Source organism: Talpa europaea (assembly GCF_964194135.1).
Source record: "Talpa europaea genome assembly, chromosome: 11".
In the NCBI taxonomy this organism is placed as follows: domain Eukaryota; kingdom Metazoa; phylum Chordata; class Mammalia; order Eulipotyphla; family Talpidae; genus Talpa; species Talpa europaea.
The window spans coordinates 50,956,368-50,982,845 of record NC_140078.1 but is presented as its reverse complement, the minus strand read 5'-3'; the positions used below and the strand labels follow the sequence as shown (position 1 = coordinate 50,982,845).

The 26,478-nt window shown below is 52.6% G+C and overlaps 1 protein-coding gene across 1 annotated transcript; it reads right to left on the bottom strand.

Annotated features, from left to right (window-relative positions):
- Positions 1–397: 397 nt before the first annotated feature.
- POLM (DNA polymerase mu) lies at positions 398–7,390 on the bottom strand (the record flags this gene model as incomplete). Its single annotated transcript, XM_084247476.1, has 11 exons — positions 398–484; positions 688–771; positions 864–1,109; positions 1,189–1,291; positions 1,437–1,569; positions 2,864–2,984; positions 4,781–4,852; positions 5,518–5,688; positions 5,835–5,933; positions 6,720–6,903; positions 7,212–7,390. 11 exons carry the CDS (start codon positions 7,388–7,390, stop codon positions 398–400), a joined length of 1,479 nt encoding a protein of 492 aa, XP_084103602.1.
- Positions 7,391–26,478: the final 19,088 nt, after the last annotated feature.

The window sequence follows — 26,478 nt, the reverse complement described above, 5'->3', positions numbered from 1 at the left end:
TGACCTCAGGCTCTCTGACAACTCCACAAAGGCCTCCTCTGCACAAGGAGGAGCCTGAGCCATCTGGCCCAGGTTGTACCTAGATAACGCCCCACAGCGGATGGGGTGGCACACCCAGACAGGCTCTGCTCAAGGAGCAGGGCCAGGCACCAGACTCCTGTCCCCCAAGCCAGCAGCACATTCAGAAAACAGCTCAGTTTGTTCCATGGGCTCATTTCATTACATCTTGGAGTAGGGGTGGGTGGGGGAGGAGTCTACACAGGAGGGGCTCCCACTGGAAAGGTGAGGACTTGGGGCATCTTCTACCTGGAGACATTTGGTGGCCACAGGTATTCAAAGGGTCTGGCACACCAAATGTCCCTCCTCGAAGAGTGGAAGTGGGAACCATCAGACAGAATCAGGCATTTCTCTGCTCTGGGGGAAGGTACTCAAGGCCCAGGTATCTGAAGATGTCTTCCTCTGAGGCCGCGTGGAAAAGGGTCTTCTGCAATTGGAGTGGGGATGTTAATGCCCTGGAGCGATCCCCACCACTGCCAGGCTTCCTGAGAAAGCCAGGACAGGAGGCTAGAGGCAGGCAGGGTGCACCTCAAAGGGCTGGGATTGGGTACCAAAATCAAGATTTGGGCCTTGTGGGTTCCAGACTGGAGGGGGCAGGGAAACAGGCATTTTCTCCTCCAGTCAACACACCTGCTCTGGGTCAAACAGTCCATGGCTGTTCAGCCACAGTCCCCTCTCCTTCCGGCTGAAGCGGCGGAGTTCGCGTTCGAAATGCTGCGGGAAAAAGTAGCTTTGTCAGCAAGGCTGGCCAACCCTGAACTCAGGACCAGCCCAAAGCACAGGGCAGCCCAAAGCACGCTCCCTACCCTGGAGCCAGTCCAGCCGAGTAGAGCAAAGGGGAACTGACTGATGGGGGCGACCACCAGGTCTACCCGCACAGCCTTCCAGGAGGCGCAAGGCCTCTGGGACCCCTCCACAGCAGCCCCCAAGGGTTGTGGCAGGCGGAAAATGCAGAAGCTTCTCTCAAAGGCATCCATGGTGTGCTTCTGCTGGGCCAGCCAGGTGCGGTCTTCACACTGACTGCGTTGGTGCTGGTGGTACAGGATCAGCCCCTGGGGGGAGAGCAGGTGTGACCAGGCACCATACATGGGGCTAGGAGGGCAGTGCTCTATGGAGAGGATGGCTCCTCACCTGCTCCTTCAGGCTGAGCAGCACTCTGGCCAGCAGCCCCACCTCCTGACCCTCCTGGGGGTGGGTGATGAGGAAGTCCACGTCGTGGCCCTGCAACTTCCCCCTGAGGGGGACAGTCTGACTCCAGGACTCAACTCGAGGATGCAGCCTTCACCATCATCCCAGTCCCTTCAGTGAGGGAAAGCCCACCTCAGTGGCCACAACTCAGGTGGCTTCACTGGGGTGGGCCTGGAGTCAAGCTCCCTTACCTCCGGAATCCACCAGCCAGAGTGACGGTGGCCCCAGGAAGGGCCTCACTCACGGCAGCCTCCACCAGCTGCTGCAGGGCCTCCACATCAAGTCGCTGAACTAGGGTGCTCAGGTCCTGGAGGTGCTGCAGTCCTGTGAGCAGTGCATTTTTCCTGACCCTCAAAGCCCACCCTCTCTCTCCAGTCGCTTCTTTCCTTCTTAATATTATACTTTTATTTTGAGATCATTGTGGATTCACACCCAGTTGCAATAATAGAAATGCCCTGTACCTCTACCCATCTGCAATGGTAAATTCTTGCAGAACTATCATAATCAGACCAGGACACTGACACTCATGATACACACTATCCTTTCAGTGCCTAGGTTTTCCCATCCATAAAGGGGAACCAGGAGGTGATGAGGCGGCATGAAGATGACTGTCATGTAGGAACACCTCACTTTACCCAAATCAGCCTGCCCGCCTGTCAGAGAGGAGTCATTGTCCTTCCACATGCAGTTAGGAGAGGTTTAATGTGGGGTGGAACAGCAACGGGGAGTAAGGAACAGCTAGCTCTCACATGAGGGCCCTGGTGACCCATCACTTCCACACCTTGGGGAGATGTGATCAAGTGGAACCAGTGGGCGCCACACACATCATGCTCCATTAGCTACACAGCTCTGTGGGTCTCATTTCCTGCTGACTGGCAGGTGGCCCTCCTAGGACCCCCAGGTGGCCTCCCCTCCCCCAGCTCCAGGGAAGATGTTTAAAAGACTGAGTGCCAGGCCCTCAACCACATGGAGAGAACAGAGTATCTGCTTAACACCTGCTACTTGCTAGCTTCATGTGGAGAAACTTACAGAAATCCCATACTTCACAGAAAACGCAGCTGACACTTCAGAAGTTAGGTCTCAGGGTCAAAGTCACCTACCTAGTAAGTGACACAATGGTACTCAAATCCAGGTCTAACAACTTCTTAAGTTCATGTTTTTCCACTAGACTGTATCACAGCCCATTAGCAGGCTCCTCACTGAGCCTCTCCTACCACACCAGGACCCCATGCCATTGGTCAGCAGGCCAGGCCACAGGTGCTGTGCACCAAGCAGGGTATCCAAACCCAGGCTACTCAGAATTCCCCTATCCTCCCTGAGTCGGGATCAGAAACCTATGCTTGATCCATGTGTGCCACCGCAGCTATGTGGCCAACACCATTCACTGAGAAAGGGCTACAATGAGTCCTGACACCCCCTCCCCAGATCTCCACCCCAGATAGTCTACCATAAAGGGATGCCTGCCGGCCACTGGGATGCCTGCCTGCCACCAGGATCTGGGTGCACTGATCTTGTTCCCAGCCGTCCAGTAAGTCATCAGCACCAGCTTCCATGTCTTGGGAGACTTTTAGGCCAAAGTGCTATGGGAGGCCCAGGGCTTTACCCGCTGAGAGATCACCTGCTTTTTGGAGCTTGTTCAGTCTCTCGTGTTGCTCTTGAAGGTCATCTAGGGTCCGCAGACCTTCCTGGTACCACCGGTCAGCAGTCCTTATCCCGACCCCGAAAATCTGAGTGAAGAGCTGTTGGGAGGATGAGTAAGGTCAGAACTAAGCTCTTAGCACAGATGCAGATACAGACCCTGATTTGAGTTCCACACAGCACAGCTGCTGCATTTCACAGGTGACCTCAAGTCACGATGTGGCCCAGAGGGCCCACCAGCATCCACACTCACCTTTTTCAAGTTTAAGCAACCTGACCAAGCCCACCCAAGGCACACAGTAAATGTCCAGACAGGATTCAAGCCCCCAAGTCTGGCACACACAGCCCACCCTCATGGGAGTGGAGGGGGAGGGGTGGGGAGGAAACCCCTCAAGATACTTCCCGTCTCTGGCCTTGATCAACTCCTCTAGAGAGTCTCCCCCGTGATTCTAACATTACCAAAATAGTCATCCTAACAAAGAATCTCAATCCACTGGAAAAACCATGTCTCTCCCACCTAACAGCAGCTGGAACTTATTACTGTGGTTGTTCTTGACAAACAGCAAAAACAACAGGCACTTAACAATTACAGGGTTGTTTTAGCAGGAGTTTGAGCCAGTGAAAGTCTGGAACTGCTGGGGCTCGTTCCAGGCTCCAACATAGCAGGTGTTACCAGCTGGCCTAGGTCAGTACAGATGTCCAGATGAGTGGAAGTCACGCTGCTGGAGCTACCTCTCATAGGGAGGCTGGCAAATCTCAGAGGGCCTCCCATACCAGGTAAGTGGCTGACCTGGCCTAACAAGTCACCTGTTTCTTCCTTGACTACAACTCATTGGTCGGGGTAGGCACTTGCCCTCAGCCACTCAGAACTCCTCTGCAGGGATTTTTTAATTGAAACAGAAGGTCAGGGCTCTTACAGTGGCTGGACTGCAACGAAGCCATGTCTCAGCTGGCAGAGGTGGCCAGCACGCAGAGAGGCAGGGAGGAAGAACAGCCTGGCAGTACTCGGGTGCCCAGGCCCTGTTTCCTGCAGACCAGCTGCAGTCCTGCCTTTTATGGGGCTGTGCAGGCCCATCCTTTCCAATGAAGAGAATGCTAAGAATAACCTAATCATATTGTTCATAAAAAACATCTTCTAATGATTAACATACTTCGTGGCTTGAATATCTTGTGAGGGCTCTGCCACCCTCAGCACTTCGCTGCTCACAACTGCCTGTGTCCCGCCCCTGGACCTGCCCTTTCCTTGCTCTCTGTCTACCTGAGCCTCTTCCTACACACACAGCTCCTATCTTTCCTTAAAACCCTCTCAGTTGATTCTCAACATTCGAGGCAACCTCCCACAGTAACAATGACACACCCCAACAGGGAGACCCCACTGCTCGACTCATCACTGGTCTGACAACCTCCAGCCACAGAACCAGGGTGTCCAAGCACTGTGGCCAAGGCGTCACATTCCATCAGATGAGAAGTATGAACAGGGAAGGTGCACTGTGGAGACAGGCAGGGCAACACCCTAATGGTGGAGACAGTGCAAGGGTGAGTAGATGTGCAAATTTAATCAACCTCATGGCACCAAGGGAAAGGCCATGTTTTGTTCAGTATGCTCCATTTGAGTGTTTAAGGGGCTAGAGCCTATTATACTTGAGAATATTCCATCAAAAATAATGCAATACAAACAGATTGTACTGAGTGATCTAGAAAATGTCACGTCAAAACAAGCTTCCCTTGCCAGTCCCCTTCTGCCGCCTTGTACGTGTCAGTGCCAGCTGCCACCTCCTCATTAAGACCTTATCTGGGCTGGTGAGCCCTAGTGCCCGCCAGCACATGCAGGCGTGGTGCGGACATCTGGGGGAAGGCTGGGGGCTGAGTGCCTCTGCTAAGTCCGCCGGCTATGCACCTTCATGGTCTGGTACCGCTCTGAGAACCGGACTCTCTCCACCTCTTCGCAGACCCCATGTTCCAGCAGCTCCTGTGGGAGGAAACAAAGCAAAACTCCAGGACTGCCTGGACAGAACAAAGCACTGGCGGCCCAGCGACCAGCAGACCCTCACAACTTGGAAGATGGCATTGTGGTACCAGAAGCCGGCAGAACTTGGAAAGGCAGACTGCGTCCATGAAGGTGACCACAGCCTCAAAGCCCTTTGAACTTGGGGGAACATGGGCCATCTCTCAGAGGAATAACCAGCACAGGGCACATGAACAACTGCTTTTCAAAATACATGTGATGAATCAAAGCCTACCTTGGATTCAAAAGTCTCCTTGACATTATGTATTCTCCCCATGGTAAGTGCACATAAAGGAAAACTTAACAATCTAGGTCCTCACATATGTTGTATCTTTCACAAAACAGGCGTTCAAACTTCCACTATCTGGGCATCAGGGCCGATGCCAACAATGCCAGCTACCAGCTCTGTCAGGGCCCTGGCAGCTCCCCTCCTTGAGTCTTCTCACCAGTCTAAGGCAGGCGGCTGGGCCCCAACTTACATATTAAAAATCTGAGAGTGGATAATCACTTGCCCTGACCTGGGAACCAGCCCCCACATCTGTCTGTCCATCTGTCTGCCTGCCTCTGAAGTTGGACTCCTCGCCATGCTCCCGGGATGCACTCTTCTTCTAGATGGTGTTACCACCTACCTGGATGACCCGGCAGGAATGTTCTCCAAAGTGAGGTAGCCCCCGCAGCTGACTCGGAGCTGTGACTGGGCAGGGAAGGGCCTTGAGCACCGAGGCTGCTCTGTAGAAGGAGAGGCAGCGGCCCTCACTGCCTTCAAAGCTGGCCGCCTCTGCCAGTGTCTCCAGAGCTTCCTGCAGGGAGCAGTTTGTGGTAAGGGGCAGTGTGGATGGGGCAAGCAGCCCCAACCCTCTTAGCTGTCACAAGCTTTTGCCCAACACAGGACAGGAAAATGCTCACAAGAGGGTCCTGGCCGCACATCAAGGAACCTTCAACTCACCGTGAGGCTGGTATTGTGGTGTGTGAGGGGTGTGGGACGCTGGCAGGCATATGGCAGCATCCACGCTGGGCTTGGCAGTTCCTTCCTGGGCACGGCCACCTGGAGAGGGGCAATGTATAGGTGGTTTTGCAGGGCCAGCAGGGGAGTGAGGCAATCCCCAAAACCTCTCCTCTCCTGGGTCACTTGCGGAGAGCAGAGGGAACCCACTCAGAGGGCAAAACCCCTGGACACCCAGTGCAGAGGCAGTGCTGCCCTGCAGAGGAGGGTGTTGTCCAGCAGAGGGGGCAGGGGTAGGTTATTCAGAGCAGACACCTGTAGTGATGCCACCTGCTGGTCCTCCTGGAGCACTTATCCTGCCCCTGCAGCTAGTGCATGTGCCCCACCTCCTGAGACCCCCTCAAGCAAGTGGATAAGAAGAGCTTGTCATCCTTGCTTCACAGACAAGGACACGGAGGCCTTAGAATCATAATGCCTCACGATTCACAAGCAGAGCCAGGATTTGAATGTGGGCACCCGGTTTTGAGTCCAGGCTCCAGTTCAGCTCACTCAGGAAGCACTGAGGTGGGGCAGAGATAGTGAAACCCACAGCACCCCCAAGGACAACCTCCTGTTGGCCCTTAGGTCATCATCTCATTTGGGGATCAGTTTCATCTAGTTGGTGATCAAGAAAGGTCTAATGATATTAAAAGTGGGGCTAAGAAATCGCACCAATGATGACAGCAGAAGCTGGGTTAGCCTGTTTTCCCAAGGCCCCATGTAGTCTGGGCAAAGCCTTCGCTCTTCATCTGAAGGCCAGGGCCCTGTGGCCTCGTCGCCTATCCCAGCTGAGCGACAGCTGCACTGGGGCTTTCACTGGCCCCAAGACAAATCCTCAGCAGGGCTCACCTCCAGGCGGTGGCGGCCCTCCACAGGCACAGGCTGCCCGGCAGCCATGCTCTCCGTGAACCAGCTGATGTCCAGCAGCTCTGGGCCGACGGCCCCCGGGGGAGCGGCGGGCGCCCTGCCCCGCAGCCAGCAGGCGGCCTCCTCCGCCGAGGTCTGCTCCATCACTACGTGTGTCACCTCCGAGCTGGCAGAGGGGGGCCAAGGGTGGATCGGAGCCCCGTGCAGGCCTGCCGCGCTCCCTGCTTCACTCCGCACCGCCCGGCCTTGCTCTCGCCGGCCCCTCCGCGAGGGGCGCGCAGTTCACCTTCACAGGTGCCCTACAGACGCCCCCAGGCCCCCTCCGGGGAGACGCCCTCCTCCATCGCGCGCCCCGGCTCTGTTTCCCTCTCCAGCCGCCGCGGCGCAACACCCGGTGCACCCCGTCCCCAGGCCCTCCCCCGCCCGCCGCAGAGGCAGGCGCCCCGGGCCGCGAGCCCCGCGGCCGCCGCGCACCCGTAGGCGTCCAGGACGCGGAAGCCCTTGGAGAGCGCGAGGCGCGCGAGGAAGGCGCGGCGGCTGCGGCCCATGCGCCGCTCGGCCAGGTAGATGGCGACGCCCGGGAAGCGAGCCGCGGGGCCGGCGGCCGCGGGGGCTGGGGCCCCGGCCCGCGCTCGCCGCGGGGTCGGGAGCATCCGGCCCGGAGCCGGGGCCGGCGGGATCGGCCGCGGCCGCGGGGAGCAGCGGAGGCCGGAAGGCGGCGGGCGGGCGGGCGGCGGGCGGCGGGCGGCGGGGGCGGGCGGCGGGGGCGGGCGGCGGGGGCGGGCGGCGGGGGCGGGCGGCGCCCGGCGGCGTGGAGAGGGCGGGCCCGCCGCGCGCCAATGAGGCCTCTCGGCGGCCCGGGGCGCCGCAGGTGGCCCCGGCGGGTTCAGGGCCCGGCGCGTGGGCGCCCGAGACGCCGCCTCTGCGCAAAGACGAACGGCCGCCCCCGGCCCCGCGCAAAGTCCCCCCGGCCTCCCGGGGCCACCTGAGACCCCGAGCGGGGGCGGCGAGGCCGGGGGGGCGGGGGGCGGGGGGCGGCCGCGGCCTAGGACGGGGTAGACGGCGGAGGCCTCGGTGCCCCGAGAGGGTGGGGGTGGGGTCGAGCGGTGCCCGCGGGGGTGGAGCGACCGGGCCGAGCGGACCGGGTCTGCAGCTCCCCCGCGGGCGCCGGGCGCGGGTCCTTGCCGCCCTTCGGGCCCCTCGGGACCGACCCAGCCTCTCCTTCCCAAAGCCGAGGTGGGAACCTGGCGGGAGCCGTGTCCTGACCGGCCTCCTCGAACAGCCTGGCGAGAGTTTTCAGTTGAATGGCATTTGGACAACTGGCCGGCCATTTGGAAAAATAGAAGTGGCTTTCCTCCCGCGCTCCTTAACACCAATGTGAAGTCCAAATGGGTCCAACATTCAAATCGAAACACGAAACAAAAAACGTATGGGCGGGGGAGGGGGGCGGAATCTATAAATGTTCTTAAAATTAAGAGGCGAACCAGAGGGAAGTAGGTACTGATTGACCCAGCAGGTTCTTTTCCAATATTGGAATTATGTTGATTCTGCGGTTCAGGCTGGGCAAGTTGACATCCTGACAGTGAGTGTTCCTTCCTGCAGTCTCTCTTCTCAAGCAGCAGGCTTTGGAATATTTTTGTGACAGCAGTAAACCCCTGCTCAGAATAACAGATGGGGCAGGCCAGCTGTGACCGTGTCCCCCTCCTCCCTTATCTCCCCCTCCGTCCCTTCTCTGTGTGCAGGCTCTGCACCAGTACACGGGGCTGAGGGAGGCGGGTGCCCCCCCCCCCCCACTAACTCCAAGAGTTTGGAATCTCCTAGACCCCAGGACTTCCACGGCAGGCAGCCAGGAGGCCTGGGTGCTAGTCCCTTTCCCCCCCCCAAGTGCCTTCTCCTCTTGCCAGCAGAGGAAGGTGAGCTTGCAAGGCTTCTGTAAGGAGTCAGAGTCTATTCCCCACCCGTGGGCCCTGGCTTTCTTCAAGTACCTGGACATTCTGAGCTCTCTTCAGGAGCTCTGCCTTGACCTTCTCAGAGCTGTCTATCCCTGTGTGAACATAGTGGGAAAATGACCCCTGCCTTGGTCTAGCAAAGGAGAGAGCAAAACTATCTGCATACACTTGATGTAAGAAGATGCTCCTCCCTGTTCTGTGAAGCAGTCATGCAAAAATGTACTGCCAGTGGGTAACCCGCCTTTCCAACCCACAGACATAACCAAGGAGCTGGATAAAGGTTTAAACAATGGGCACCAAACCTTTCCTCTCCACAGTGCATTTCCTTAGAAATCAGGGAAGTGAATAAAACCCCCGGCATGTGCCATCTTCTGGGCATAGATCACATCAATATATCTTTATCTCAAAATAACTTAGAAGCAGAAGGCCCTATTCTCTCCCCTTCCCCCCAAGAATAATTACATTTTTATGTCAATGATTCGCTGCCTAGCTATATAAACTATACTGGTGATAGTTGAGCCAATTCTTAGAGTGAAAACTGTCAAATTCTTCCCTGGGTTTGAATCTTACCTTGCTTATCTAAAATACGCTCTGTCTAACAATCATTGAGACTTATTTCAGTTAATACCCTTAAACCACATCCTTTGTGTCAGGCCAGGGCACCTGGGTTCTCTTGTCGGGAGGCAGAAGCAGCTTCACACAATGGGTGATCTGGCCAAGGACCTGCCCAAATAGTTTACTAGTCAGTCTGAGTTCTTCACCCGTGCGCACAATTGCAAGGCTACTCAGGCTCAGAGAACTTTATTTAACAAACCAGGGAAAATAAAGAGTTACTGAGGCCACAAATGGCCGTTTACCTCACCCGAAGCTGTGTCCAGTGTTTTCAAGTCCTTAACAAAAACCAGCTAAGATGGTGTCTTCCTACCACTGAGGACACGGAGCTCCTCTCCCAAACAATAGGTCACATGCCCAAGATGGCATCTTCCTGCCACTGCGGACCTGGAGCACATGACATCCAGACTATAGGCCGGGATCCAACTCACGAAGACAACAGAAGACACAACAGGAGATGTTCCCAGAGCTGCCGTGATGCCCCAGCACAGCACAAGACAAGTGACACTCAAAATAGCAGCTGCAGCGGCCAACGGACCCGACCCGACAAACAGCCACACTCACAGCTCAGAGAGGCATCCGGCTCCTGGTCTTCGCTTCTCTGCCAGGCTGTAACAGCAGCAACACCGGGACAGTTTCAGTTACTCTGCTAATTGCAAAGCTTCCAAACTTTTCCTCTCTGAGGTTGGCTGCTGGAAGCCTTCACCTTCAGAGGCCCTCGACAGCCTTCTGGAAGACCCGCGCGGTGGAGACTAAAATCGCTGAGCATGAGATCACTGAAGATCCAAAAATGCTGAATCCCGAACAAGAATAATCAGCAGCTGCTTCTGCAGTCCCTTATATTTCTTATCAGTTGTTCCACCCCAAAATGCTATACTTTTTGGCATTTTCCCTGGGGCTGTCTAGCCTCACCAGCAACCCCCTCCATGGGTACCACCTGTAACAGTCTTTGGCTTCATCCACTGGTTCCAGTCACACCTGAACGTTTTAAAGCACTGGCAACACTGAGGAACACAGGCCCTTCCACAAGCCCAAGGTTTTGTGAGGGGGGAGGGTGCCCACTGAGTGAAGCTGGGTACCGCTGGTAAGGCATTGTTGGGTGGTGTGAGGCTCTCCTCCCCTCCATGGACCCCCTGACCAGTGTTGAGCCTGCTGGGAAGTAGAGGACTCAGTCCTATTTCCAGTAAGCCTGGTTTGGGGTTCCAAGACATAAATCTCCAGCCTCCTACTCCCCACTCCGAAATCCCCCACCCCCGCCACCACCCAACAGAGAGCTCGCACAGATGACCTCCTAGCTGGACCAGCTCAGTTGAAGTCTGCCTCCTGCTCTACACTGTGGCTCTCTCATGCTGTGTTTTGGATTAGCTTTATGCAGATGTATGAGCTTGCATTTTTCCAAGATGAATCTCATCTAGCTATTTCCTGTTCCCACTTCCAGCTCAGAGAGGTCCCCAGGGGGTGATTTTGTCAGTCCTCATGGCTTTTGCAAAACCTCCCCATGGAGCTCCTACTTTGAAGTACTCTGCAGTGCTGTTTATGCCTTGTCCTTGGCCTGTGGAGTGAGGACTCAGCCCTGGTTTAGACTTGGCCCTCCTGTCTTGATTCCCTCTCCTGCAGGCAGCTTGCCTGCTGCAGCATCAGGAAATCATGCGGTCAGACTGCTGATGCTGCTGGGCTGGAGCTCCTGAGGGCTGCTGGCCTGAGGCTCAGACCTCTAGTGCTGGCCCTGGGCCTTCCTGAGCTAGTCACCACATTTCTGTGGGTTTGGGTTACCTGGTGTACCAGTGCGCTCAGGCTGACATAACAAAGTACCACAGACCAGGCAGTTTAAACAACAGAAACTTCCAGCTCTGGAAGACAGGGTAGATTTCATTCTCAGGCCTCTTCTTTTGACTTGTAGGCCATGCCATCTCTCTATGCTCACATGATCTCTTTGTGCACTTATGGAGAGGGAGAGGAGAGAGAGAGGGCAGGAGGGAGAAAGAGAAGGAGGGAGAAAGAGGGAAAGAGAGAGGAGAAGAGACGGGGGGAGGGGACACCATTCGACCTGCTACTCTGAGTTCATGGCTCTGACCAGGCCTCAGCTCTGGACTTCCCTGATGGGCTCTGTAGACATGGGATGGGTGGTCAGCCTTCCCTGATCTGAAAATATCCATCAGAGTTTCTGACAGGAGTAGAAGTGCTAATGTCAGGGGCTGTGCTTGCCAAGGACCTAGCAGGCTATGTAACAAAAAGAGATGCTTTATGTTTGAGAAATCATATTGCCTTTTAAGGAGGAGGTGGGTCCATTTGCTTGTTGGATGGTGTCTTTGTCTATTTGGGCAGCTCTAACAAATATCACAGACAGGGTGGCTTGTACACAATAGACATTTCTATCTCACATTTCTGGAGACTGGAAGTGCAAGATCAGGGTGCAGGCAGGCTCCCTGGGGGGAGGGCCTGCTTCTGCATTAAGACTTCTTGCTGTGAACTCACATGGTGGAAGATGAGACATTGCTCCTATTTTATCAGGCCACTAACCCCAGCCAGGAGGGCATCACCCTCACAATCTAAATACCTTCCAAAGATCCTGCCTCCTAACACCATCATATCAGGCATCACATTCCAACATGTAAATTTGGGGGAACACAAGCAGATGGGCTGTGCATAAGAGGTGGGGGAACTGGAGACCTGGGGCAGGATCTGGAGTGGGAAGTCTGGGCCAAGGGATAGAAAAGAGTCCCAGATCCCTCTCACTAGAGGTTTGGCCTAAGAATTATGGAAAATGGTGTCCTTCAAACAAAGACTGTCTGGATTGATCACTCCAGTCCTGGCTCAATGTGGTTGGAAATGGGAGCGGGAGGAACTAAGGGGTCCTGAAGTCTTGCCAGAAGAGGGGTGTTTGCTGATCCAAACTCCAATGCCAGTTGACAAAATTGTCTACTCTTTCTACCACAAATTATTATTGCTTTATTGGGGCAGAATATAACATTATTGCATTCCTGAATGAATAGATCCATTATACTTGCATTTAGGCATTTTTCCGTATACTACTGTTATCATTGAAATAAAGATACAACCAGGGAGAGTTTCAGTTTATTGGCATCAAGGACAGCCCTGGATTGGAAAGTTTGGCCAAATGCCTGAGGTTATCCACTGTTCATGGACAGTGGCCCATGGGTAGAGGGTTTGAGAGGTCACACAGAGAGACAGCAGGCTGTCCCAGGACATGGGGCAAGGTCAGAATTTTTCCTTCACTGGAGGAAGGCAGGGGTGGGGGGGGGGTGAAGCCTCAGGAGGGGGTCCATGGTCAGGGTTCCATGCAGGTAGAAAGGGACAGGCTTAGGTTCAATTGGGTTGGGGAATCCTGGTCAGTTCAGCTGTGAAGTTTAGGAAGGGCTTGTATAAGCCAGCTATTGTGCTATGTATTTATTACATCACATTTCTGTTCTCTTCCCAATTGTATGGAATTGGCGCTGCTGTCATTTCCCCCGTCTTACACATTGAGAAACTGAAGTTTAGATTTTCTTCCAAGGTTACTTGTGCATATAAGAGGCACAGCTATGATTTATATGTTGACTGTTTGGCTTCAGAGCTGTCTGCTCAGCCAGTTAGTTGTGTTGTGGGCCAAGCTCTGTTGTAAGATCGGGGGTACAGCATGCAAAACATACAGAAATCTCTGCCTTCATTACAATGTTGTGGTGGCAAGGCAAACAGACAACAATTAAATAAAGAAAACATATTGTGCATATATGGGTGTAATCAGCATATTGTCCAAGTGTGTCCTCCCTGCTCGTCCTTGCCGAGTGTGCCTCTGATGCTTTCCTCAACCAGATCCCCAGTGGGAATAGGGATGGGGTCTCACAGAGGAAGCAGTGAGCTGCTGCTGTGCATCTGTCAAGGAAGAGCAAGGGACTGGCACAGAGTGAACAGGAGAGGGGCAGAAAGGCCTGAAAAGACTTCGACTTGCACCCTAAAGAGAGGAGGGGTGGTGAGCAAAGCTGGGATGTGGTTGCACACGGTCTTCTCAAGACCATTTGATGCAGGGCAGCAAGGGCACTGGCCAAGGACAGTGCCCAAATAGTTTACCAGTCACTGTCTGAGTTCTTCACTTACATGCACAATTGCAAAACTACTCAGGTTTAGTGAACTGTAATGGGATTTATTTAACAAACAAGGGAAAACGAAGAGTCACTGAGGCCACCAATGGCTATTTACCTCACCTGAAGTAGTGTCCAGTGTTTTAAAGTCCTATCCTGAACAAAAGGCCACACTCCCAAGATGGCATCTCCCACAATTTGAGGGCGTGAAACACATGGCAGCGAGACTATAGGCTGGGACCCAACTCACGAAGATAGCAGAAGACACAACCGGAGATGCTCACCGGAGCTGCCGAGATGCCCCAGCACAGCGCCAGACAAGCTACATGGGAAACAGCAGCATCAGCAACTGAAAATATGACCCTACAACAGCCCATACTTATGCAGCTCAGCAAGGCACCCCGCTCCTGGTCTTCACCTTCTCGTCCAAGCTGTTACAGCAGCAAAGCTGGGAGTAGTTCAGACTATCAGCTACCTGCAAAGCCTCCGAACTTTTCTTCTCTGAGGTTGGCTGCTGGAAGCCTCTCCATGTCCTTCAGAGGACCATAACAACCCTCTGGTAGATAGGCATAGTGGGGACAGAAATGGCTGACCCCAAAACTGCTAAAGATCCAAAAATGCTGAAATCCCCAAAACACTGAATCATCCCCAGAGATGCTGAATCCTGGAGGCTGCTTCTGCAGTCCCTTATATTTCCTATCAGCCTCCACCCCACTGATAGTATCTCTCAGGGGGCTATTCATCCTCACCTGCGCCACTCCAGGGGGCACCACCTGTAACAGCCTCTGGCTTCAGCCCCTGGTTATACTGCTTGTTGTTGCCTGAAAAGCAGACTAAGAGGCAGGGGCTGGACTGGGAGAGTCCTCTGAGAGGCTGCCCCTCTCATCCAGGGATGGGAACCAGACCAGAGGAGGCTTGTGAGTGAATGAACAAGACAGGTCAGCATGTCAGAACTGGCTGTCAAAGAAAAAGGAGTTGTTCTAGCCACAGAAGCCTGGGGCTGCCATGTCCTGAGCTGGGCCATCCTTGGGGAGCTCAGAAGTGTGGCTTCAAATAGGAAAAGAGACCCCCTAGAAACCAAGGGAGGAAGTGAGGGTACAAATGTGGCAGGCACACAGGAATTGGGGATCTGGGGGCAATAATTAGGAGTTCATCAGGGGGAAAGGAGATCATCCAGGAAGGATGTAGAGATAGGCAAGCACCGAGCCAGGTTTTCCCCCAATGTCGAGGATGGAGACTCTCCTCCAGGGCAGGGGGATGTCCTAGAAACAGTGGCAATGCTTTGAAAGAAGAAGGTGTCAACAATTGTATCAGATGCCTAAGGGGTCACCTACTATGAAGTCTGAGGAGGTACCGGTCCCCAGAGGCTTACGCTCGCAGAGGCTGGTGTGCGTGGATTCAGTCCTGCCTTCATCTCTTCCAGCTTCCCTTCACCCTCCACCCTTCTCAAGGGGATGCTTGGCCTGTCAGTCGTTATTTTCACCAATTACCAACCTCAGCACGTTTCCTCAGTTGTCAAAGGGAGTGGTAAGGGTTGTCCTGTGCAGTGCTGTTGTGCAAACTAAATGTAAACTGACACATTTAAGAAACAGATCAATCAATCACAGTGCATGGGCCTTATTTGAATCCTGATTCAAATAAACTTTAAAAAATGTATGAGGGGAAGTATGCGCTTTAATACTGGATAATAAAGGAATTGCAGTTTAAAGTGATAAGAGGGTTATATTAAACAGAGAAAGAGGCAAAGTGACAGACAGTCCTTTCCTTCAGAAATACCTAATAAAATATTTCTGGTGAAATCACATGATGTCTGGAATATGCTTCAAATTTATATTAAGACAGAGTTAAGGGTGGAATGCTGGTTGTCAGTATCATTATTAATATTAAAAACTAAGGCCCCATTCCTTGCCCAACAGACAAGTTTGAGAGGCTTGAATAGATGAAGGAAATTGATAAGGTTGCTGTGGGAACCAGGCCCTAAGGCTGATTTTGACCATGAATGCGGAAGCAGGGCCAGAGCACATTCTGTGTCAAAGGTTTACGCCCAAGACCAGACCTCCCAGCAAATAACTGGCCCCATCTGGCACCCCAAGTAAGAAAGTACATGAAAACAGAGTATAATAGAGAGCCTCAAATCCTTCTTCCAGCGCAGACCTCTCCCATCTCTCCCCCAGCTCCCTTACGGGAAATTTCAATAAATCCGCTCTGTTCTCCCCTCTGTCTCTGGTAAATTCTTTCACTCCTGTGCCTCCAGCCTCACCCCGATATTTCTCCCCACAACACAAGGAAATGAGATAGGCTGTGAGTTGATAACTCAGATGCCGGTGATGTCCAGGAGGCTCAGTGAGTCGTTTCTCTACTTCTGCATATGTTTGAATTTTAATAATAAAATTAAGAAAATGCACACATATATCAGCTCACTGAAGCTCAGGACATTCCTGTCAGTTGATGACATCCATGTTCTCCTCTTGCGGGACAAGAGATGAAGACATTAGAGGTCAAGTGTGTGCAGTTAGTAATAGCAGTGTTGGGATGCTGTCTTGGAAAAACACTCCTGTGTTCTCTTTGCTCTCGCACATATTGACACCAGATGTATTGGTTTTCCACACCAAGCGATTCTTCAACACTAGCTACAAACCAACTCAGTTTTGACACTGCCTGAAGTTAGTGCAGACCTTACAGGTTAGGGCCCCCGTCTTTCCCACCCCAAACCTCAGATGCCAAACTGGAGCCCAGGAGAACCTGTGCTTCTCACTGACTGGCTCTACACTGGGGTTCTGACAATCTCCTCCTCAAATTTGATAATTTGCAGGACACCTGACAGGACCAGGAAAATAGTTTACTTACTACATTACTAGATTATTACAAAGGGTTTTAAAGGCTACGAATGAGCAGTTAAATGAAGAGTTATATAGGGCATGTCCAGTGCACCCTACGTGGACTGAGTGCCACTCTCCCCGCCTGTTGTTGTGTTCACCATCCAGAAGCTCCCTATACCCCATGCTGCTGAGATTTTTACCGAGGCTTCATTAGCTAGGCATGATCCGTCACTAACTCAATCTCCAAACTTTCACCCCTCCCAGGAGGGTGGGAGTCAGGGTGAACGTTCCCAGTTCCTAATACAGGTTTGATCTTTCTAGTGACCAGCCCCACCCAGGAGCCACCAGGCACCACTCAGAGTTGCTTCATTAGAACAAAACAAAGTCGTTTTACCCAGGAAATTCCAAGGGATTTAGGAGCTCATTCAGGAACTGGGGTCAAATACTAGAACAAAAGATGTTTCTAGTGTTGTTATCACTAGAAAGGAAATTACAAGGGATTTAGGAGCCCAGCGTCAGCAGCCTGGGGTAGAGACCAATGGATGTTTTTACTTTTATTTCATGAATGTGGCCCAGGGTGCCTGTAACTGTCACAGAGTCACAGATCTCCTCCTCTGCGTCCCTGAATGGTTGCTGGCTCTCGGAGAGGTGAGAGGGTCTAAAACTTAAAGAAACATCATATTTATTTTGTTGTTTTGCCTATTGTGTCTTCTAATTGTTCTACAGTGAGTGTGTACCACTTGCATAATAAACAACTGAAATAAGTACTTGATAGACCCAAGGTCACCAGTCAAAACTTAGGCCAGGTGGGGATGCTGAGCTGGTTTCTACTGCCAGCTTGGGCCCAGGGGAGGAGGTGGAGCGGAATGGGAGAGCCACTGGCCACCCTGAGACTTCCTAGCCCCATCCCAGATGGCCCACAGCTGGCAGAATTCTAGACCCGAAAGTAGGGTTGCCAGACCGCCCTGGATCCAGCCTGGCCCTGCATTGGGGCTGCACACAGTCCTGCGAGCCCAAGAGCACAAACTTGTTTTGGGACATGAGTGAAATCTCAAAGGGGTCTGGGTAGGGTGGGGGTCACTGTCCCACTGCCCTCACACACTCCCTGGCTATATCTGCCCTTTACCTCACCCATCGGTCACTCCCAAATCTATACTGCCCTGTTCACATGTTTCAGTTGTGACTGTCTGCAGAGTGAGGACCCACAAGCACTGCCCCTCCCACACACACACACGGGCTCTTCTGAGACCTCCACCCTCTGGTTCACAAGCAGTACCCTGCCTGGCCCCACCCTTCTGTGTCCACTAGGCTACACGAAGCCCACTGGCTAGAACCCAAGTACAAGTTGGCTACAGGGCCTGCTGACCTACCCAGGCTTCCGCTGTCCATGGCCTTCTGCCCTCACACTGCCCAACCTTCTGAAACCCCTCCGGTAGTTCCTGTACAGGAGGGTCCATCTGGGCCTTGACCAGAGAGAAGGCTCCCAGGGGCCGGGCACCCCCTGTGTGGACTTGGGTCTGGCCATACCTGTACATGGAGTCGGTCTGAATGCTTTCTGACTGGGCACATTGTCCTGGCACTTGCTACCCTCATGCTACCCTCGGCAAGTGCTTTTTTAACAGGAGATGCCCCTCTGAGCATGGTGTACTCGTGCAGTCTGAGGCTAGCCTGGCGAACTCACACATCCCATGGGAGACCCTGAGAGCTGACCTTGGGTGCACGTGGGATAATGAGTTCCCAGAACGCAAGTCTTTGGGGTTCTACACAGAGCCTGACCGCACTCTTTGGGACAGTGTTTGTGCACAGGACTATGAGTGATTTAAAGGGGGGTAGGGGCCAAAGCCTATGATGGGGGAGGAGGGGCTCGAGTGGTCTGGACTTGGATGAAACACATGTTAGAAAGACCCCTGTCTTGGAAGTGGGAGAAGATGAAAAGGAACCATCCCAGAAGTCTGGCTACCTTAATCTCGTCCAGGAGGAGTTATGGTGGCCCTGGGTGGGCCCTGTGGCCTGGTGAGAGTGCCAGGTGCCAGGTGCAGGAAGACATGCCAGGGCTGAAAAAGTAGAAAAATGAGTGTGAACAGTTCCTTTGAGAAATTTGTTTTTTAAGAGGTAGGTAGAGATATAAAGACCACAGCTCTACAGCCATTTTGCAAAGCAGTCTGGATGGAACTGGTGCCATGCTGTGACAGCTAGGGACAGCTTCATAGTGCTGCGACTTAACCCCTTGCACCAGCAGGGAGGCCCCTCTTGGCTAATTTTCATCTTCACATTCACAGTCAAGACCTGCATTGATTATTATGGCCCCTTCAGAGATGACCCAGTGCCATGCTCCCCAGTGCCAGGACCAACCAGCGTCCTCTGTACAGAGAGCTTGTTCCAGAACTTTGCCTGTTGTCTCACGATCCTGTTAAGGTATTTATCCTGTATTTAGCCATTAACAGATATTTCCACTAGTGCTCCAGCAGGGCCTCCGTGTGCCAGGCACTACTCTCAGCACCAGGAATGCAGTAGTTAGTATCACAGCCCTGACTTTATAAAGCTAGTATTGCTGGTGGAAAAACAGAGAACAGGAAAAATGAATGTTAACTATTGTTAAGTAACCAGTCCCCTAACTCAGCAGAATAAGATAATTGCATTTATTAGCTCATGTGTCTGTCCAAGCAGCCCTGCCATTCTGTGAGCCTGGCCTGACTCACGTGTCCCACCAGCAGGAGCAATGGTGGTCTTAGATGGTCTCGGCTTTACCCCTTGTCCTCCAGCAGCCTGGCTTAGTTATTCTTTCATAGTTTGGGGGGTGGGAGGACACTGCAAGTGCTTTCTCAAGCCTCTCCTTGCTTCTGTCCCATTGGCCAAACAGTCACATGGTCAGGCCTTTAGTCAGTGTGAGGGGCCTACAAAGTTATAGGGCAAAGGGGGAAGTATGTGGGTAATATGGGGCCATCTGTCTGAAATGAAGCAGGGGACTGGGAAGGATAGTTTTGGTAGATACGGGCAGGACAGGAGTTTTACACAGGCTGGTAGGGAAAGTCTCAGTTAGAAGGTGGCTTTAGGGAAAGGCCTGGAGGTAGTGACATCTGAGGAAGGGGCACTATAGGCAGAAAAGCAAATGTCCCCTGAGACTAGATATTCCACTAAAATCAGGAACATATTGCATTCACCTAGGTGGGCCAGACGACTTAACATAACAGGCACTTAACATAACACCTCACTCTCTGAAGTCCCCATGGACAGAATTGGATATCCCAGACCTGTCCCCTCCAAAATCACAGCACACCCCAGGGTGGGAAAGTATGTCCTGGGCTGGGGCTGGTGCTGGAGCACGTGCTAATTTATAAGGCTGGCGTCCTGTTTCCCAAGAGTCATCAGGTCCTATTCTGGCTCCCAGGCAGGTCAGCTGGTGCAGTTGTGTTTATGCCGCGTGGCAGACCTCCCCTGCCAAATAGCTGATTGGAATCAGCATAGGCTGGAGTCCAGAAGCCTGGTCTGCGTCCTTTCTGGGACATGGGGATCCAGAGAGCTGGACCCAAGAGCCCCATGGGAAGCTGAATTCTAGGGGTGTGGAGAGGCCTGGTGGACAGTGACATCTTGACTACACACACACACACACACACACACACACACTCTGAGGGACTGACTCACACCGTTATAGAGGCTTGTGAAATCCCATGATCTGCTGTCTGCCAACTGGAGGCCCAAGAAAGCCAGTGGCAGAGTTTAGCTCAATCCTGAGAGCTAGCCACCATCCAAGGGAGGGAGAATAGCTGTCCCAGCTCAAACAGAGCAGATTTGCCCTTTTCTGGTCCCATGTATATGTAATCACCTGCTTTTCTTAGTCCACTGATTCAGATCAGTGACTCTCTTCTGGAAACACCCTCACAGGCATGCTATTAGCTTAGTCCAATCAGGAGACACAGAAAATTAGCCATCCTGAAAATGTGCAAAATTAGGGGATCTGGACACAGTTTGTGGGTTCTTCACCAGTGCATACACAATGGTAAGACATGGCTCAATCTCAGGGTACAACAGGGTTTATTTACAAAGGGAGAGTGAGATAAGAAAAGACTTCCTAAGGCCACAGATGGCCAGCTGTCCTACCCCCGGGTAGTGTCCACTGTGTCCAGTAGTCCAAACCAAAAGCTGCTTATGCAAGACAGTGTTGACCCTCCAATGAGCCTGGAACTGGTGGTATACTGGTAAGCGGTGGACCAGGATCCAGCCAACCTGTGGCAGCCGGGCAGTTGTACCACTGAGGCTATCCCCCTTCAGCATCATTCCTGAAACCGAAAGTCAATTCTCCTGAATCTTTTTCCAAGCCGAGTCAAACCTTCCCAAAACAAGTCAATCCGCTCCTAAGTCTCTGCTTAAATCCTCCTTCAGGGCAACTGCCTTTCAAATATGATGGGTCCATTTTTCAAACTGGATGTTTCCAAGACTTAAGGGTGCTGGTGCAAGCTTGCGCCTAATTGTCAGGGGGAGACCAGACTTGGCTCATTTTCAAAACCAGCTCAGGATTCAAAACATAAACCCTGATAGTATCCATTCTGCCCTGCACCCTCTTACCTAAGCTCTGCTGTATCTGAATGGCTCTGGCCAGGTTCCCTGACCTCATGTCTCCAAACCTACCATGGGTCTTTTTCTCTTTTTCCTAAAACCCAGACATGGTTGCACCCAAACAAGGCTGTACCAGACATGCTTGATCCAGGGGCCTGCTGGCCATCGGACCTGACTACCATGGCATGGTCCAGCCTGATGTGGCTCAGCTGGGGGCCCTGGTGCGTTCAGAAAACCCAGAGCCACGAGGCTACTGGTGGGTTTCTGCTCTCGGTAGTCAAATGGTCCCCAGTGACAGCACTTAGTGACTTCCCTACACTGCCAACACCAGGAGGTTTTTAATCTTTGAGAATTTGGTATAGGAAAAGTAGTACTAGTATATTTTCATGCTTTTTAGTGAGGGCAACATTTTTGTCTGTTTCTTGACCACTCACATTTCTTCTTTTGTTAATTGCCTGATTATACCACATTGTTCACTGTAAAAAGTGGAAACAAAGTCAAACCATTGCCTCTGAGGCCTTCAGATGTAAAGAACTTTCTCTAATAGCTCCCCTATGTCTACGACATATTATATTTCAGACACAGGTTTTCAAGTTTATCTCAACGAGTCCTTGTACCATCACACGAGTAGTCGTAGTGTCATTATCATTACACCCCTTTGCGCTGTCACCTCAAAAAGGCAACCAGCTAGTAAAGCCTGATTGCTTGGTTACAAGGTTCCTTGGAAGCAAACAACAGAAGAAACGGGCAGATCAGTGAGTTGAGACAGTCAACTTCTGACTGCTCTCTCTCACCCCACCCCTTTATGCCCTCTGAGGTACAGCCCTCAGTGCTGCTGGACGAGGAAACACTGGGAGAATGTGAGGTGTTATGGGTTCTTCAGTTTTCTGACCTGTAAGTGCTATGTACTCTCCCAACTTCATTTAAACAGGGATCTGAACATTAGTGGTGACAATACGGAGGAGAGAGACCAGGCTCCAGAGAAGCCGTAGGCCAGGGCTATCTCTTCTGATGCCCACCTTCTCACAGAGGGCTTGTAGATCCTTTTCCAGGGTTTTTTTCACCTTTTAATTCCATATTCAGTATATTTTGTTTTTCATTTTCAATATATTTTGAACAGAAGGCTGAAACTTTTATTGAACTAAAGCTCTATCCTTTCTACAGTTTGTTTAGAAAGGCTTACCTATGAAGAAAATAAACAGATTCCTGTTTTCTTTTAATACTTTGAGTTCTCTTTTAAAACCTACATCTTCAACCTATTGGGAATTCATTTAGATGAAGGTATGAGGTAGTGTTGAACATTCTTTTTTCTACCATACAACGTTTTGGATGCTCCTTTCCCCTCAGACTGCACAATGGGCTGATTGTCACACCACGTTGCCACGCGCCCTTTCCCAGATCTGGGGCTGCAGAATTACTCACAGTGCTGGAAGTCTGCCTCCACCCCCGCAGCACCCCCTTGGCTGCGGTGACCCCCTAGTATTCCCAAGGGCTGGGCCCTGTGGTAAGTGGAAAGAATTTGGCAAACTCTGCTCGCTCAGCAATCCAGGCCTGGGGAGTTGGGTGGGGGTGGGGGGCCAGAGGGGTATGGAAAATCACAAACGATTTTCAAGTTTTCAGAAACCAAGAAAATTGTTTCGCCAGTTGTGTGTATGGCTAGACACTGTCTGGGGTGATCTCAGATCCCATGACTCTGGGAACCACACTCTTTACAGGCTCCAGCAGTCTCACCCCATTGGTAACCTCCAAACTGCAGGCAAGGATGCCTTTCTGGAGGCCTCTCCCAAGAGGGAGGAACACAGGAAAGAGGAGGGCCTGGGTCTTTTTCCTTTGGTTCTTACAGGCAGACCTGGGAGTCCAGGAGATCAGGAGAAGCTGGTGCCTGATCCAGGGGCCTGCCGGCCACAGCTTCCAGGGACTTCAGTTAGATTTTCCCCACCCCTCCAACATCACCCCCCCAGTCATCCCAGACAGCTGGGCTGTGGAGGAAGGCCCCTTAAAAAGACCTGCTCAGGCCTCTGTCAGTATCTCTGACCCACCTCTCCCCACATCTGAGCTATTGCCTCTGACATCCTGGGTGCCCTGAAGAGCCTTCTCCTGGCCTCCCAGGCTCTGTTGCTCCTGCTTTCCCTGGTCCTGGAGTCCTCAAGTCACCCTAAGTAGAACTCGGGCTCACTGGCCCTGTTAGCAGGGGAGGCACCAGGGTGGCTCCTAGTGATGCTCAGGCCTCAGGGGGAGGAACTGGTACCCCTTTCACCCCTTGGTCCTGTGGAGACTGAAGAACCCAGATGGAAAAGAGCATCGAGTCCAAGTTCAGAAAGTCTGGCCTGGACCTTCCCCCTCACTGACATGCTGTGACCCCCGCTCATCACTGACATGCTGTGACCCCCGCTCATCACTTCTCAGTCTCAGCTTCCTCACTTAGAGACAGGGCAGGGTAATGCACGCCCTCAGTAAGCATCAATCACACGTGCAACCTTAAATACAGGCGACAGGCAGGAAGGGTCAGAGCCTAGGGACAGTCTCCTGTTGGCAGGACACCCTTTCCCTTTCTCACAGGGCTGGACCCCACTTCACAGGGGGTCAGTACCCTCCTCTAGGCCACTGTGGGTTCTCTGGTTGGGGGGGCAGGCAGTCACTGACTTGCTTCCCCACCCCCACCTCACCCCCACCACTCACCAGATGAATGCCTTTAGAGGAATATACATCCATGAAGTCTAGGCCTTGCTCAGGGCAGCATCTTGTTAAAAGCTTCACTCATAAAGAACAACCAGTGAGCCAATTAGGCACAGTCAGAGACACGCACCCACAGAGGGATAGATTGCCCGGGGACACACAGGTGAGGGGCCTGGTGCCGTGGAGGGCGTAGGGGGAGGAGAGGAACTAGAAGGTAGAAGGTGGTGAGATCACAGACTTTCTGGAGTAAGGCAGTCTCCTGCTGAGAAGGTTGCTGGAGCTGGCAAGATACATGGGGACTTCTTTTCAGGCACCCAGGAAGCTGAGATGTGGTGCCCCTGGATGCAGGGATTCCTACTAAAACCTTTAGAATAGACACGTTCTCTGAAAAGCCCAGATGTGTGGCTCTTCTCTAGACAGGCCAGCAAAGTCTCCAGGACACAGAACTCTGGCCTCCTCCTTAAGCCTTTGGTGCTGTGAAGAGGGAGTGCTTAAATCCATCTCCAGCTCTGTCTCTCCAGTTTATGGGGAGGTACTATCACCGCATTTGAATGGTGGGAACCCTGAGGTCCAGTGGGGAGGGGGAAGTGGGAGAGCCCAAGGTCACCAGTGAGCTCATGGCAGGGACTGACCCTTAAGCCTCCCAATGTCCAGGCCAGTGTTACCTTGAGACATGTTGCAACACAGATGCTATCCCTGCTTGATCAAGAAGGTTGTCTGAATGACAGACCTTGCTACCAGGGGTGGACAGCCCTCCATGATCATCTAGCCCCCGTCACTTATAGCCTGAGAGACCCCAGTTATTAAGGGTCACAACTTTATGACTGGCTTATGGGATGGGTGGAAGAAAGTAGGAAACTCCTCTCCCTCCTGTCCCAGGCTCACCCTGGGGTTTCTTTCTCAACGTGGGGAATGAAACTATGGCATCTGAAGGCATGAACAAGTCAAGCCTTATCTAAATCAAAGTTTTGATTTCTCATTCTCTATACAGCATCTTCCCTCCTCATCCCTGTGGGACTGACCCCACCATAATGGGACAAGGGTAAGTTCCTCACCTTCCCATTCCTGCTCAATCTCCTCACCACCTCCCTATGTAGGACCTTTGGCCACTGCCCCCTGCTGGGGGCAGGGACACAGGTGTAACTGAAAGGGGAAAGTGCTAAGTGCCCCAGGTGACAGCTTTGCCTACATGTGCCCCTGCCTTCCACTGCACCTTTGTGGCCTTTACACTGCCTGTTCTTCATAGGCTGGCTTCCTTGCTAAATTTTCTGGTGCTCCTTTTCCTGACTCCAGGTGAGGGCAACCCTTTCATCTCTCTTTCCTGGTGACCTCCCACCATGGCAGACCATCCACCTTCCTAGAAAGTTCTCTCTAGATGGATCTCAGAGGTGTGCTTATTGCCCAAGAGCTACTCAGGACAGAACCCCATTGGAATCGGGGATGAGACACAGGCACACCCCTCCCTCTGCCCCACAGGCCTTGCTGTCACACTGCTGCAGGACAGCTCCACTCAGCCTTTGGGCTCCCCAAAGAAATCTAGTTCCCACTCTGTGGGGTAGGCCCTCCCATCTTCCTTCTGCCCAGCAAGCCCAGTCCTGCTGAAGCCTCTTGGCAGATCCTTATTGGGAGGAAAGGAAAGACCTAGCTTACCCCTAGGAAGCTGGAGGTGGGGTTGTGGTAGGGAGCCCCAGTGTGTCGAGCAGACTCCCTGGACTAGCTCATGAGAGCACTTGGACATGGATACAAATACCCTGCCTGGTGGCAGGGGGCACTAGACCCTGGAAAGGAAGTGACAGACACAAGAGGCTGCAAGTCTCCCACCCTTTGATGCCCATCCTGGGCTGGGATGCTGTTTGGGGGTGTTCAATTTAGATGCTGTGCTCCTGGCAGGCCCTGGCTGCTTCTCTCACTCAAGCAGAGCCCAGGATCCAGGCCTAAGGCATTTCTGGATATGGGTCTTAGAGAAAGCTAAGTGGGGTCTGGCCCCATCCACTAAGGAGCAAATAATGGCTGGCGTGGACAATACCTGCCCATACCCGAAAACTAGAGATCCTGACCCCCTGGTCCTCCCTGGGACTCAGCTCCCCATGAGGCCTTTACTTATGTTCCCACTGGTGACTACGTGAAGAAAGGTTCTTTCTATTCTTTTTAATTTTTTTTAATGACTTTTATTTTCCCTGGCAGAGGATGCTGGGTCCAAATCTGATCCATGTGTGAACCAGCTGATTTTGGAAGCCTTTCCAAGGGAAGTGACACTCCACAGTCTCCGCTCAGCCTTGGGCCTTCCTACTTAACAGCACTCTCAACTGGGGGCAACAGAGCAAAGACAAGGTTTCAAGAATGATGATTCAGAAGCTTGAAGAGGACATTTATGGGAAAAAGCTGGCTCTATCCCTAATGCCACCAGGACCAGCTTAGACAAATAACAGGGAGAGGAAGGCTCAGGGGACCAGGAAGTCTGACTGGGGTGGGATTAAGAGCTTATGTGGGTGGACTTGGCTCTGAGGCAATGAAAAGAGCTGGGAGCTGGTGGGTAGCGAGTGCTGAAATCACACTAGGCACAGAACAGGCAGGCCCCATTGGATGGCCAGGAGGGGCAGAGCTGGAATTTGGGACCAGCTCTTGACACAGCCCCAATGCCTTTTTAAGTATGTAGACAGACACGTAAGCAGTGAGAAGCTAAGGGGGGTACTCTGCAAGGACAGAGGAGAGGAAGCAAAGCCGTGCTGCTCCCAGACCCAGCAGCCCACACAGTGCTCCCTGTCTGCTAAAGGCCTGGCCACGCACCCTACCTCCTTTCCCTATTTCCTTTAAACTCAAGGCCCAAATTCTGCCTGTCAGTCATCCCAGGCAAGGGTTCACAGGAGCTGCCCTAAAAATCTTCCCTTGATCTTACCTGGGCTGCTGCCTCCCACCCTTTGCTTGAGTCCTGGTTTGGCATCCCCCTTATGTTAGTGGGGGTGCAGGGATAGGCAAGACACACCTTGAACTTATATGAAAATCACTGAGTCCCCTTTTGGCACATTCCTATGAGTTATACACACAATTTAAT